Source organism: Canis lupus, chromosome 7 (assembly GCF_011100685.1).
Source record: "Canis lupus familiaris isolate Mischka breed German Shepherd chromosome 7, alternate assembly UU_Cfam_GSD_1.0, whole genome shotgun sequence".
Lineage (NCBI taxonomy): Eukaryota > Metazoa > Chordata > Mammalia > Carnivora > Canidae > Canis > Canis lupus.
Genome location: NC_049228.1, coordinates 39,366,931 through 39,383,235, shown reverse-complemented (window position 1 = coordinate 39,383,235; position 16,305 = coordinate 39,366,931). Strand labels below are relative to the sequence as shown.

The following is a 16,305-nucleotide window of genomic DNA, read 5'->3' as shown; positions in this document are numbered from 1 at the left end:
TGATAAAGGGTTAGTATCCAAAATGTATAAAGAACTGATACAACTCAAACCCAATAAACAAATAATCCAATTTAAAAATGGGCAGAAGACTTGAACAGGCATTTCTCCAAAGAAGGTATCCAGATGGTCAATAAACACATGAAAAGATGCTCAACATCACTCCTCATCAGAGAAATGAAAACCAAAACCACAATGAGATATCTCCTCACAATTGTCAGAATGGCTAAAATCAAAAGCATCAGAAACAAGTGTCAGCCAGGATGTGGAGAAAACTCATGCATCATTGGTGGAAATGCAAACTGGAACAGCCACAGTGGAAGACAGTATTGACATTCCTCAAAAAAATTAAAAATGGCACTACCCTACAATCCAGGAATCACACTACTGGGTATTTACTCCCAAAATATTTAAAAAAAAAAAAACACTAATTCAAAGAGATGCATGCACCATGATGGTTATCGCAGCATTATTTACAATAGCGAAAATGTGGAAGCAGCCCCAAGTATCTATCAACTGATGAATGGAAAAAGAAGATGTGAGGGATATATATACATATATATCCATATATAATGGAATACTACTCAGCCATAAAAAGAATGAGATCTTGCCACTTGCAATGACATGGATAGAGCTAGAGAGTATTGTTCTAAGCAAAATAGGTCATTCAGAGAAAGACAAATACCATATTATTTCACTCATATGTGGGATTTAAGAAATAAAACAAATGGAAAAAGAGACACAAGCCAAGAAACAAATTCTTAACTGTAGAGAGCACACTGATGGTACCAGAGGGAAAGTGGATGGAGGGTGGTGTCAAATAAGTGATAGGGATTAAAGAGTGTGCTTAGCATAATGCAAATAAGGAAAAAATATGAGAGAAAATAAAACATCTTTGAAAAGAGTGATGAAGGGATCCCTAGGTGGCTCAGTGGTTCAGCACCTGCCTTTGGCCCAGGACGTGATCCTGGAGTCCCCGGATCAAGTCCCGCATTGGGCTCCCTGCCTGGAGCCTGCTTCTCCCTCTACCTGTGTCTCTGCCTGCCTCTTTCTCTCTCTCTCTCATAAATAAAATCTTAAAAAAAAAAAAAAAGAGAGAAAAGAGTGATGAAGGGGTGCCTAGGTGGCTCAGTCGGTTGAGCATCTGCCTTCAGTCAGGTCATGATCTCAAGAGTCCTAGGATTAAGCCCCAAACCCCTGCTCCTCCCTCTCCCTCTGCCCTCCCTTAGTTCATGCTCTGTCTTGCTCACTCTCTCAAATAAATAAACAAAATCTTTAAAAAAAGAAAGAAAAGTGTGACAAGAAGAAACAGAAGTAAAAGGCATACAGATTGGAAAGGAAGAAGTAAAATTGTCTCTGTTTGCAGATGATATGGTCTTATATACAGAACATCCTAAAGAGTCTACCAAAAAAATTTTAGAACTAATAAACAGATTCAGTAAAGTTACAGGATTCATAATCACATACAAAATTACTTGTGTTTCTGTGCACTAACCATAAACTAGGTGAACAAGAGTTTAAGAAAATAGTGCATCTATTTACAAGTGCACCAAAAAGTGAAATACCTAGGAATGAATTAACGAAGGAGATAAAAGATCAGTATGCTGAAAATTATAAGACATTGATGAATCCAACAGGAGACAAATAAATATTTTGTACTTATGGATTAAAAGAGCTAATACTGTTAAAATGTCCATACTACCCAAAGCCATCTATAGATTCAATGCAATCTCTATTAAAACTCCAGTGGCATTTTTCACAGAAATAGATAAAAGAATCCTTAAATTCATATGGAACCACAAAGGACTGAAGATCCAAAAGATCCAAAACAATCCTGTGGAGGTGGGGCAAGATGGTGGAACAGTAGGGGTCCTCAACTCACCTGGACCCACCAACTTACCTAGATACCTTTCAAAACATCGTGAACACCTACAAATTCGACCTGAGATTTAAAGAGAGAACAGCCAGAACACTACAGAGAGAAGGGTTTTTGCTTCTAGCAAGAATCATCTAGGGTGAAATTTACTTAGGTCGTGGTTGATTTTCTTGACTCAGTCTGCTCATACAGCCACTCTGCACTGAGCAAAATGACTAGAAGGAAGAATTCACCACAAAAGAATCAGAAACAGGACTCTCTGCCATAGAGTTACATAATATGAGTTATAATTCGATGTCAGAAATCCAATTCAGAAGCACAATTATGAAGCTACTGGTGGCTCTGGAAAAAAAGCATAAAGGACTCTAGAGACTTCATTACTGCAGAATTTAGATCTAATCAGGTCGAAATTAAAAATCAAATGAGATGCAATCCAAACTGGAAGTCCTAACAACTAGAGTTAATGAGGTGGAAGAAAGAGTGAGCAACATAGAAGACAAATTGATGGCAAGGAAGGAAGCTGAGAAAAAAGAGAAAAACAAGAGACCATGAGGAAAGGTTAAGGGAAATAAATGACAGACTCAGAAAGAAGAATCTACATATAATTGGGGTTCCAGAAAATGCTGAGAGGGACAGAGGGCCAGAATATATATTTGAACAAATCATAGCTGAGAAGTTCCCTAATTTGGGGAGGGAAACAGGCATTCAGATCCAGGAGATAGAGAGGTTGCCCACTAAAATCAATAAAAATCGTTCAACACCTCGACATTTAATAGTGAAACTTGCAAATTCCAAAGATAAAGAGAAAATCCTTAAAGCAGTGAGAGGCAAGAGATTCTTAACTTATATGGGGAGAAATATCAGATTAACAGCAGCCCTCTCCACAGAGACCTAGCAGGCCAGAAAGGGCTGGCATGATATATTCAGGGTCCTAAATGAGAAGAACATGCAACCAAGAATACTATATCCAGCAAGGCTGTCATTCAGAATAGAAAGAGAGATAAAGAGCTTCCAAAATAGGCAGAAACTGAAAGAATATGTGACCACCAAACCAGCTCTGCAAGAAATATTAAGGAGGACCCTGTAAAAGAGGAAGCCCAAAGAAATAATCCATAAAAACAGGGACTGAAGAGGTATTGCAATGACAACTAAATTCATATCTTTCAATAGTTACTCTGAACGTGAATGGGCTAAATGATCCCATCAAAAGATGCAGGGTTTCAAATTGGATAAAAAAGCAAGACCCATCTATTTGCTGTCAACAAGAGACTCATTTTAGAACTAAGGACATCTCCAGCCTGAAAATGAAAGGGTGAAGAACCATTTATCATTCAAATGGTCCTCAAAAGAAAGCTGGGGTAGCCATCCTCATATCAGATAAATTAAAGTTTATCCCAAAGACCGTAGTAAGAGATAAAGAGGGACCCTATATCATACTTAAAGGATCTATCCAACAAGAAGACCTAAAAATCATGAATATTTATGCCTCTAATGTGGGAGCTGCCAAGTATGTGAATCAATGAATAACCAAAGTAAAGACATACTTAGATAATAATACACTAATCGAGAGACTTCAACATGGCATTTTCTGCAAATGACATCTTCTAAGCACATCACCAAAGAAACAAGGGCTTTAAATGATATACTGGACCAGACGGATTTCACAGATATATACTTTCCATCCAAAAGCAACCAAATACACATTTTTCTCAAGTGCATATGAAACTTTCTCCAGAATAGACCACATACTGGAACGCAAATCAGGTCTAAACCAATACCAAAAGATTGAGATTGTCCCCTGCATATTTTCAGACCACCAATGCTTTGAAACTAGAACTCAATCACAAGAAGAGATTTGGAAGAAATTCAAACACGTGGAGGTTAAAGAGCATCCTACTAAAAGATGAATGGGCCAACCAGGAAATTGGAAAATTAAAAAGATTAATGGAAACTAATGAAAATGAAGATACAACTGTTCAGAATCTTTGGGATACAGCAAAAGCAGTCCTAAGAGGGAAATACATGGCAATACAAGCCTCCCTCAAAATATTGGAAAAAACTCAAATATACAAGCTAACCTCACACCTAAAGGAACTGAAGAAAGAACAAGTAAAACCTACACCAAGCAGAAGAAGAGAGATAATAAATATTTGAGCAGGACTCAATGAACTAGAGACCAGAAGAACTGTGGAACAGATAAAACCAGGAGGTGGTTCTTTGAAAGAATTAATAAGATAGATAAACCATTAGCAAGCCTTATTAAAAAGAAAAAAGACTCAAATTAATAAAATCATGAAGAGGAGCAATCACAACCAATACCAAAGAAATACAAATGATTTTAAAAACATATTATGAGCAGCTATATGCCAGTAAATTAGGCAATCTAGAAAAAATGGATGCATTTCTGGAAAACCACAAATTACCAAAACTGGAACAGGAAGAAATAGAAAACATGAACAGGCCAATAACCAGCAAGGAAATTGAAGCAGTCATCAAACACCCAAGACACAAAAGTCCAGGGCCAGATGGCTTCCCAGGGGAATTCTATCAAACATTTAAAGAAGAAATAATACCTATTCTACTAAAGCTGTTCCAAAGGATAGAAAGGGATGGAATACTTCCAAACTCGTTTTATGAGGCCAGCATTAACTTAATTCCAAAACCAGACAAAGACCCCACCAAAAAGAATTATAGACCAATATCCCTGATGAACACAAATGCAAAAATTCTCAACAAGATACTAGCCAGTAGGATCCAACAGTACATTAAGAAGATTATTCACCATGCCCATGTGGGATTTATCCCTGGGATGCAGGGTGGTTCAACACTCGTAAAACAATCAACATGATAAATCACATCAACCAGAGAAAAAATAAGAACCATAGGATCCTCTCAATAGATGTATAGAAAGCATTTGACAAAATACAGCATCCATTCCTGATCAAAACTCTACAGAGTATAGGGATAGAGGGAACATTCCTCAGTATCCTAAAAGCCATCTATGAAAAGCCCACAGCAAATATCATTCTCATGGAGAAAAAATGAGAACCTTTCCCCTAAGATCAGGAACACCACTGCTCTTTAACATAGTACTAGAAGTCCTAGCCTCAGCAATCAGACAACAAAAAGAAATAAAGGCATTCAAATTGGCAAAGAAGAAGTCAAACACTCCCTCCTCACAGATGACATGATACTGTACATAGAAAACCCAAAAGACTCCACCCCAAGATTGTTAGAACTCATAGCAATTCAGCAATGTGGCAGGTTACAATATCAATGCACAGAAATCAGTGGCATTTCTATACACTAACAATGAGACTGAAGAAAGAGTCAATCCCATTTGCAATTGCACCCAAAAGCATAAGATACCTAGGAATTATCCTAACCAAAGAGGTAAAGGACCTATACCCTAAAAACTACAGAACACTTCTGAAATTGAGGAAGAGATTGAAAAATATTCCATGCTCATGGATTGGAGGAATTAATATTGTGAAAATGTCTATGCCACCCAGGGCAATGTACATGTTCAATGCAATCCCTATCAGAATACCATGGACTTTCTTCAGAGAATTGGAACAAATAATCTTAAGATTTGTGTGGAATCAGAAAAGACCCCCGAATAGCCAGGGGAATATTGAAAAAGAAAACTAGAGCTGGGGTCACAATGCCAGATTTCAAGTTGTACTACAAAGCTGTGATCATCAAGACAGTGTGGTATTGGCACAAAAACAGACACATAGATCAATGGAACAGAATAGAGAATCCAGAAATGGGCCCTCAACTCTATGGTCAACTAATATTTGACAAATGAGGAAAGACTATCCCCTGGAAAAAGGACAGTCTCTTCAATAAATGGTGCTGGGAAAATTGGACAGCCACGTGCAGAAGAATGAAACTGGACTATTCTCTTACACCATACACAAAGATTAACTCGAAATGGATGAAAGTTCTAAATGTGAGACAAGAATCCATCGAAATGCTAGAGGAGAACACAGGCAACACCCTTTTTGAACTTGGCCACAGCAACTTCTTGCAAGATACATCTATGAAGGCAGGGGGAAAAAAAGCAAAAATGAACTATTGGGACTTAAGATAAAAAGCTTCTGCACAGCAAAAGAAACAGTCAACAAAACTAAAAGACAACCTACAGAATGGGAGAAGATATTTGCAAATGACATATCAGATAAAGGACTAGTATCAAAGATCTATAAAGAACTTATCAAACTCAACACCCAAGAAACAAAAATTACATCATGAAATGAGCAGAAAACATGAACAAAAATTTCCCCAAAGAAGACACACATGGCCAACAAGCACATGAGGAAGTGCCCGAATCACTTGCCATCAGGGAAATACAAATCAAAACAACAATGAGATACCACCTCACACCAGTGAGAATGGCGAAAATTAACAAGGCAGGAAACAACAAATGTTGGAGAGGATGTGGAGAAAGGGGAACCCTCTTGCACTGTTGGTGGGAATGTGAACTGGCACAGCCACTCTGGATAACTATGTGGAGGTTCCTCAAAGAGTTAAAAATAGACCTGCCCTACGACCTAGCAATTGCACTATTGCATATTTACCCCAAAGATACAGATGCAGGGAAATGCCGGGACACCTGCACCCCAATGTTTATAGCAGCAATGTCCACAGTAGCCAAACTGTGGAAGGAGCCTCGGTGTCCATCGAAAGATGAATGGATAAAGAAGATGTGGTCTACGTATACAATAGAATATTACTCAGCCATCAGAAAGGACGAATACTCACCATTTGTTTCAATGTGGATGGAACTAGAGGGTATTATGCTGAGTGAAGTCAATCGGAGAAGGACAATCATCCTATGGTTTAACGCATACGGAGAATATGAAAAATAGTGAAAGGGATTATAGGGGAAAGGAGAGAAAATGAGTGGGAAAAATCATCTAGGGTGACCAAACATGAAAGACTCCTAACTCTGGGAAATGAACAAAGGGTAGTGGAAGGGGAGGTGGGTAGGGGGATGGGGTGACGGGTACTGAGAGGGGCACTGGATGGGATGAGCACTGGATGTTATACGGTATGTTTGCAAATTGAACTTCAATAAAAAAATAATAAATCAGGAAAAAAAGTCCCATGGAAGAAGAACAAAGCTGGAGGTATCATACGTTCTTATCTCAAACCATATTTCAACGCCATAAAAATCAAAACTATGGTGCTGGCATTGAAAACTGACACACAGACCAAGAGAACAGAATAGAGAGTCTAGAATTAACCCAGTCCTGTATACCCAACCATCTTTTCTTATTCACTTCACAGAGAGACAGTGTACTCTTGAGTGGGGAGAGGGAGAGGGAGAGAGAATCTGAAGCAGATTCTACAGTCAGTGCAGAGCCTGATACGAAACTCGATCTCACAATCAGGAGATAGTGACCTGAGCTGAAACCAAGAGTCAGATGCCCAACCGACTGAACCACCCAGGCACCCCCTAGCCAACCAATTTTTTACAAAGACACCAAGAAGATGTCTTTTTGGTATACAGAATTGGGAAAACTGCATATTCACATGCAAACTGAATGATGAAGTTGGACCTTTATCTTGCATCACTGACAAAAATAAGCTCAAAATGAATTAAAGATATAAATTTAAGACCTGAAACTATAGAATGTCTAGAAGAAAACATAGGGGAAAAGTTCCTTGGCATTGGTCTTAAGAATGATTTTTTGGAATTATTGCCCAATAGCAAAGGCAACACACGCAGAAGTAAGCAGGTGGAACTGCACAGATGGAAAGCTTCTGCACCATGCAGGAAACAACCAAGTGAAAAGGCAGCCTGTGCAGCAAGGGGAGACATTTGCAAACTGAATGTGTGATAAGGGGTTAGTATCCAAAATACATACGAAACTCCTATAACACAGTAGCAAAAAAAAAAAAAAACAGATCATGGTTACCAGGGGTTAGGACTGAAGACAAAAGGGAGTTTTTTTAGGGTTTTAGAATTCTTATATTATCTCATCATCTATTATGGTGATGACAAGAATACATTCAGGGGGTAACAAACTCCTAGTACTGTATACTCCCAAAAAATAAATTTTCCAGTATATAAAAATTTTATAAATGATTCAAAAAACAGTCAAATATTCACACTTTTATCTTCATCTGGTGAAACCATGGCTACATGGTTTAGCATTATTATTCTGTGTTTTCCAGAATCTATTAAGAAAATGCATTACTTTTATGATGGAAAAACAAATATGTTTTGCAAGTAAATAGTTATGTAATATACTGGTTTGACTAAAACCAGCATAAACTGTCATTTCATAATATCCATGTGGGGCAGCCCCAGTGGCTCAGCAGTTTAGTGCAGCCTTCAGCCCGGGCATGATCCTGGAGACCTAGGATTGAGTCCCATGTCGGGCTCCCTGCATGGAGCCTGCTCCTCCCTCAGCCTGTGTCTCTGCCTCTCTCTCTCTCTCTCTCTTTCTCTCTCTCTGTGTGTCTCTCATGAATAAATAAATAAAATCTTAAAAAAATATATCCAACATGTGATAATAAGTAGAGCTTCTGGGTAAGATTTCAAAGGATATCAGATCATGATTCACCTTGCTTTCTGGATATAGAAATACATTTTTATATAATTAAAACTCAGAAGGGGATCCATGGGTGGCTCAGCAGTTTAGCACCTGCCTTTGGCCCAGGGTGTGATCCTGGAGTCCCAGGATCGAGTTCCTCGTCGGGCTTCCTGCATGGAGCCTGCTTCTCCCTCTGCCTGTGTCTCTGCCTCTCTCTCTCTCTCTCTCTCATGAATAAATAATAAAAAAAATCAGAAGGAAAAAAAGATAGGCCTGTTTTATAATTTTGGATATATCCTTGGTGAATGGTTATTATTTCTGATTCAACAATCAGATTTTTCACATTGAGATCATATCATTAAGGAAACATTCCATAAATGAACCTTTCTAACTTGGATTTCTTTTTCATTTTCAAATGCAGGTGTCAATCTACCAACTGGTAAGCGTTCTATCTTTGGCTATTTTGTGGATTTACAGCAATGCGAATTCATACCATGGTCAGAATTACTTCCTAGTATTCAGACACTAATTCAAAAAGGTAAGAATAATTCTAAGAATCATACTCTAACTTTTTTAAAATGTTGAGATTGCTCTAAAAAGTAGTTAGATCAGCAGCTTTGAAGACTGACCTATTCCAAGTTTGTGCAGAACCAATATAGATCTATGTTTACAAAGCATGACTAAAAACATAACCACAGAATATTGATTTCTGAGAAATTGGAATGTATTTGATTGAGGCAGTTGTGCATTGTAAAACAATATATGTATGTATTTTGCTTATTGAAAGTCTTACTAATGGGAATATTTAGTATTTTTTTTACTTTTATTTATTTATTTATTTATTTATTTATTTTATTTATGATAGTCACAGAGAGAGAGAGAGAGAGAGAGGCAGAGACACAGGCAGAGGGAGAAGCAGGCTCCATGCACCGGGAGCCCGACATGGGATTCAATCCCGGGTCTCCAGGATCGCGCCCTGGGCCAAAGGCAGGCACAATCCTGCTGCGCCACCCAGGGATCCCAGGAATATTTAGTATTTTAATTAGTTGTGGGTAGTGAAAGCAGAAAAGGGAGAGGATCTCTTCTAAAATAGGAAAAGCATATATGTAAGAACTACAGTCAATTATAAAAGAAATTAGAAAAGAATAATCATACTTTCACAGATATCTTCTGCTTATACATAGAGAAAACAAAGATACAGAATATGTTGTACCATGAGAGCTTAGCTGAAGTTTGAGGCAGGAACTTAATGATTAGAGGTCTTGCAAATATAAGAAATTCAATAAATGCAAATTGAATTGAATTTCTTTTAGGTCAGGTTTCTCTCATCAGTGAATTTCAAAGTTCAGTTATAAGACATTCTGGTAGGAAACAACCAGAGATATCATAATTATGGAGTGTTTGGGAATTTCTAATTTTGAACTAATTTATACGAGCATCCTACTGTATAATATTTGTCACAGTATGCATTAGTAGATGATTACATTTATCTAAAACCTCCAAATTGTCTATCACATGTTTTGCTAATATTGGTTATTTTTCTCCTTAGCTTTTACTACTACGTATAAAAACATAACTGAATGTCCATGCATATAGCTCAATATCTTAGTTTACCATTCCTCTATAAAACCATAAAACCAGGGGTATTTACTCCAAATCTAAGGTACCACTTCCTCTGCCCCCACCTTTTCCTAATTGTAGGCAACAGGCTTAGAAGAAACCAAAACCCTCACAGGCTTTCAAAGCCAAACCTATGACAGGAATTTAAATATCAGAACATCACAATATCGTCTTCCATTGAGCCTGTGCAAGGTAAATCAGAGGTCCTGGTGCCAGACCAAGACCAGTGTCTGGTACAAGAAACAAAAAAATGACAAAACCCCACATTTTGTTCATGTAAGAATCCAGGAAGATTATCAGAAATACAGTGAGTGATGTGAGGTGCTTTGGAATGAAAACACTGGAAGGCAATTATCAAGATACATCAAAATTATAAGTCATATGCCAGTTTATAGTGACCCAACAACTTTCCATGTGGGGAAGCTATGTGCAGAATAACATGTGTATATTATATAAATTCATCAGAAGACAGGAAACACCATAAATATCTAATACTTGATTGCTGGTAAGAAATCTAGGACACACAAAAAAAATCTAGGATACATTCATTAAATAGAAGAACATTAATCAGAAAAAAAGTCTTTACTGGTATGGAAGGATTTCTAAAATGTACCAAATTTTTAAAACTTGCTGACCAGCATGTGAATGTATCGGCTAGTTGATTTCTAATGTTAAAAAAGCGAATATGAGATGAAGGAAGTGAGGTCCATGTTGTGTTGAGCCCTTCTGAGAGGTTTGGCTGCATAATGGGAGAAAGAACTGGGGTGGTATTTGTAGGAAACTGTGGGGTCAAGAGAAATTTAGTTTAGTTTTGGGTGTGTGTATTTTCTATTACATATAAAATTGCCTATATTCAATTAGTTTTTCTAAATAAATATCCATTTCCCATAGTTCAGCCAATAAAAAGATGGGTGATACTAGTACATAAATGTTTGTACAACAGAAAATTTGAACAGAAACGAGACAGATGATGGGAGGAGAAGTCTTACCCGAGAAGTGAAGTTCTTTTTTTTTTTTTTTGTATATTTTTTATTGGAATTTGATTTGCCAACATATAGTATAACACGCAGAGCTCATCCTGTCAAGTGCCCCCCTCAGTGCCCGTCACCCAGTCACCCCATCCCCCCACCCACCTTCCCTTCCACTACCCTTTGTTCGTTTCCAAGAGTTAGGAGTCTCTCATGTTCTATCACTGTCTCTAATTTTACCCACTCATTTCCCTCCTTTCCCCCATAATCTCTTTCACTATTTTTTATATTCCCGGTATGACTGAAACCATATAATGTTTGTCCTTCTCTGATTGACTTACTTCATTCAGCATAATACCCTCCAGTTCCATCCACGTCACAGCAAATGGTGGGTATTCGTCCTTTCTGATGGCTGAGTGATATTCCATTGTATGTGAAGTTCTTAAAAAGGACCACAGGAGGTTCTGCAGGAGAGCTGCTTTCCTCCTGGGCATCACCTACAGGGGTGGGGGGTGGGGGAGCTGGAAGACAGGGTGGGGGGAGTGTGGGTGAAAGGAACAGAAGCCGTGGGTGCTAGTGTCAGTTTACATTGTGTCACAAGGGATAGACTTTTCCAGAAAGTGTTTAGTACCTTAAAGATTAACATTCATGTATAAGTCATTTGAAACATTTGCACTTTACCTTAGGAACTTCAATTCTAGCGGACCCTGAAGGATCCAGTGAAAATCTCTTGAAGATCAGGGAGTACGGAGAGAACATCAGTCACATCGCCACCAGGGACACGGTGTCCCTTTCTTTCCTCATAAGCTTTCTATTAAAGAATTTCTGCCCTGTGCTTCTCACAGGTACTAAAACAGAGTTAGGAACAGACTTAGTAATTACTTAGTCTAATCAATTTACTTTATAACTGGGGGCAAAATAAGCCCTGAGAAGCTTTAGACACTGTATCAGTGTACAGTCTTACTAACAGTGCATGAATGCCCATCTCCCCCATGTTTGCCAATAGAGGACAAATCTCAGAGGCAACCTGTGGGCTCAGTCCTTGCTAGGGCTCCATACCCATGGGCTGACAGCCTGGACGGGGTGGGTTGGGGGGTGGCTGATGTTAGGAACATCCATTCACTCACATAATTATATACACAGAAAAAAAAAAAAAAAAAAAAGAAACCGCATGAGTAAAAAATGACAGATGTAATTCCTCAACCCAGTGTTAAAATTTTTCAGTCTTTTGCTACCAAATGAGTTCATACAGTCCCCCTCTTCCTTAACATTTCTGTCACTTCTTCTTGCCTTTCTCCTATGCTGACCTGCCCATCACCACAGGCAGTGGTTTGCTCTCCCAGTTCCATACAGAAAATATGGAGGCAAAATGAGGGTGGAACTCTCAGTCTATACCTTGCCTCCAGTTTGGTTTAGAAAATTCTTATTCTTAGTATTTGGTGAATTGTAAAGCCATGCCCCTATATTACTGTAGTAGTTTGTCATCAAATTTCTCCCGCAGATTGTGTTGACAAAAAATTTCAGGGAAATTAATTTCATGAGGTAGCTCTGCTGTCCTGTAAGAAAGATTTGTGATAGGTGCAAGTGACTATTCAATTAAAAATAGTAGTTAACTCTTAATCTATCCTTTTATAAGAGATGTAAATAATTTGAGCAGATTTCATGTTTACCTCCTAGTTTACCCAATCTTGACATTGTTTAACATACAATTTTCAAATAAAATGTTATTGGTTCATCTTAATATGTTAGCATCTATTCATTTCCTTGGCTATAAATCTAACCTAATGTGGGTTTTTTTTCCCCCTAGGAGACCCTGCTGTTGGGAAAACCGCTGCCATTAAAGAAATGCTTGAGAAGTTGGAGTGTCCTGGAGCACTGGATGTGAAATATGGCTCAATCTTAGGAGAAGTCCTACTATATAATGAAATTAAAAAATCAAGGTTGTATATTTAAACTCTAAAGTTGATTTGTCTGGTAAAAAAAAAAAAATGTTTACTTTAATATATAAATGTGCCTTGTTTTAAAAAGCAAACCTGTTATGTAAAAATGCAGAATTCTTCCAAAGAGGAGTGAAGAAAATCTGTATTTTTCCAAAGTATTAACACCTAGATTAATTCCTTTAAATGAGAAATTTTTATATATAATTAAATTTAAAATCTTCTTTTTCTTACATCACAAAGTACAGCTATAAACTATTTTCTTTCCTGGAAAAATGTACCCACAACATACAAAAAAATGTTGCATATAATTTCTAACACTAGAAATACATTTTCTTCTTATCAAATATAAAAATATTCTTCACAAGGGTGCGTGGGTGGCTTAGTCTGTTAAACATGGGACACTTGATCTCAGCTCAGGCCTTGATCTCAGGGTCATGGGTTCCCACCTTGTGGTGCTCCACCCATGCTGGGGGTGTGGAGCCTACTTGAAAAAAAATTTTTTATAGAGAACTTTGTCATACTCTGTGTCTCTTCCTAAGATGGGGGAGGGGAACAATGAAAAAGAGTTCTAAATTGTGCAAATAAAATGCAAATTTTTAAAGTTAATTCTAATTAAAATATGAGAGAACCACACTGTTGTTTGAACAGAGTAAGCAGGTGGAACTGTGGAGGAGCCCAGTTCAACCCCTTCTATAATGTTAGACTCCCAGGAGGAGGAGGGAGGCCCTCCCAGGGCTTAGCATCACCAGGGCAGGGTCTCAGATACAGAAGAGACACCTGCCCTCCCTTCAGGGGATTCCTTCCAAGCCACAGCCCCTCTCCTGCCCACACTGGCACTCATCAAGGCAGTCCTGTCTTCCCAAGATATCTTGAATTTCACTTGTATCTCCAGTGCCACTGGTTTGCAGGAGCACTGTCACCTGCATGTTCCATGAATGATTTTGGAATAGAATCCTTCTTTGCTTAAATAAGGCTGTTAAAAAGTCAGAGAAATAATTTTGGAAACATTGAATACCATAGGAATCATTCCTTACCTGAATTACTATAAACATAAATAATGGACACCAGAAACTAAATCTTACTATATGTGCAGTATATAAAGTGAAATGGAGTTTAATACAGCAATAACGTTACAAAGCAATACCTGAAGACACGGCCAGAATAAAGGTGAAGGGCTTGTGTGGAACCGTCCACAGGCAAAGTGCTTTCCATACAGGGATGAGGGAGTTAGTGGCTTCCTGCCCATCAGGGACACTGGCAGCCTGGCACCCCTGAGATCTGTCCAGTTTGTTCTTTAGAGGAAATCTGCGTTGTTAAGTTTGGGTATCAGCTTTAATGGTGACAGTGGTGACACAATCTTATCTGTAAAAGTGTAAACAGGAAAAGAGAATGTTTCCTTGTAGGAGAGTGAGGTAGAGCCCACCACACACTGATGCTTTCCTTATGTTTTGTTCATAAGGCTACTGTGGGAAGCAAGCTAACTCTGAATTTCTAAAACATTGTTTTCCACTAGCCTGAAGCAGAATATCAGCATCTTGCTTTCTGAAACTCACAAGGCAGCAGCCGGGAGTCTAGGTACGTGTACAGTCCTGGACATCCCTTCCTATCTCAGCCGCATGCAGGTCACAGCATTTCGGGATGAACACATTTCCACTGATAGTTTAAAATACAAGATCCTGAACTGCCTTGCCCTGCCCAATAGCTGGAGTGGTTTGGGAGATCTTCCGAGGAAGTGGGAATTTGGACTAATTCTAGAAGCACCGGGAGGCAGTATCGGCCTATTCTGTTCTTTCGTGCTTGTATGAGTAACATGGTGGAGGAGTTAAAATGCTGTGAGTTCTCAGATCTGGCCACACGTGTTGCTTCCAGGCCTCATCCCAGAGACCTCTGGCCCGGTGGTTTGGGAGCAGCCACTCATTTTCTGAAGAAGAAAAGCAGGGGCAATCCAAAGAAAGCTGCAGAAAGGGAAGGGAACCTGGCCACAAGATTCTTGCCTGAGGAGTTGTTTTGTTTTTACTTTCATATTTGCCGTGGCACCATCCCACCCTTGTGGAGGATCCTCTCAGGGAATGAGTCTGATGGCTTCTGTAGACACACTTGCATGCTGCTTTTAAATCGTTCATACAGGGATCCCTGGGTGGTGCAGCGGTCTGGCGCCTGCCTTTGGCCCAGGGTACAATCCTGGAGACCCGGGATCGAATCCCACGTCGGGCTCCCGGTGCATGGAGCCTGCTTCTCCCTCTGCCTACGTCTCTGCCCCCCCCTCTCTCTCTCTGTGTGACTATCATAAATAGATAAAAATTAAAAATAAATAAATAAATAAATAAATCGTTCATACATACTTTCATTAGATACATAACATCTTGCAAATCTAAATATTTTTAAATCATAAAAAGTGACCTGTGTCAATTGTGCATAAATGTACAGAGAGTTTTCTGGGCTTTCATACTGTTTCATTTGGCTGTTGTTGCAGAGACCCTGCATACCACAGAAAAGGAAGGAAATTGATGGAAATATTTCAGAGTTGGTATTCCTTCTCTCTCTGAATTGTCTGCAGAGTGATTTCATGAAAATGAAAACAATATAGTAAAACTATATAATCTTCATATTTCCTAACACCTTAAAATAAATCACAAATATTCTTAAAGTACTCTGAATTTGTGTTTCTTTCCATATTTGGTATAACAGATAAGCCTATTAAAAAGCCAGAAGTCAGAATTGATGAAAGTTCATTTAAAAATGATAATAAAGGAATTATAGTCTCAACAATAAATTTTAGCATCAGTATCACAGCTGCCCAAGCCAAGGAGATGATTCTCAAGAAGTTAGTACGAAGAACCAAAGACACTCTTGGAGCACCAAAGAGCAGCAGGGTAATACACCCCCCACTACTTTGACTAATATGCTTCTGCTACTCAAGCCATAATGTGACTTATTTTAATTCATAGTAATAGAAAAAACTGTGTCTCCATATACACACCTGCACATTGCTAGAAAATGCACTTTGTAAATGGAAGCTTTGGTTTTCACATCCATGTAATACTGATCAATTATACTGATTCAGAATTACTAAAGCCAGAAGAAGCTCCTGGAACCTAATAAACAAGATCAGATAAGACAGGAAAATGCATTAGATGCCAATGGTTTTGTAACTGAGTGTTTAACCATGTTTTCTTCCCATGATCATGACTTGAGATGCTAAAAAACCAAAATTCAACTGAATAAATTTTAAAGATTAGTTGGCTTTATTCAATTATTTGTGAATCTGCTAGGCATCCAACTAGCAGAAAGGAGCTTCCAGGAGCTGAACAAAATGAAAGACTTTCACAGGCACAGTAGTGTGGGAGCAAGGAAGT

General features: G+C 38.5%; 1 protein-coding gene across 18 annotated transcripts in view; it reads left to right on the top strand.

Annotated features, from left to right (window-relative positions):
- Nucleotides 1-16,305, top strand: part of DNAH14 (dynein axonemal heavy chain 14) — a 333,811-nt gene that overhangs the window by 212,990 nt on the left and 104,516 nt on the right. For all 18 annotated transcript variants that reach the window (XR_005362291.1, XR_005362292.1, XM_038542857.1 and 15 more), the window contains 5 exons: nucleotides 8,843-8,959; nucleotides 11,696-11,854; nucleotides 12,817-12,949; nucleotides 14,463-14,524; nucleotides 15,638-15,822. Coding sequence is in view for 16 of the 18 variants with exons in the window: in XM_038542857.1 (XP_038398785.1) it covers nucleotides 8,843-8,959; nucleotides 11,696-11,854; nucleotides 12,817-12,949; nucleotides 14,463-14,524; nucleotides 15,638-15,822 (656 nt within the window). In the remaining 2 variants the exon portion in view is untranslated. The remainder of the gene's footprint in view (nucleotides 1-8,842; nucleotides 8,960-11,695; nucleotides 11,855-12,816; nucleotides 12,950-14,462; nucleotides 14,525-15,637; nucleotides 15,823-16,305) is intronic.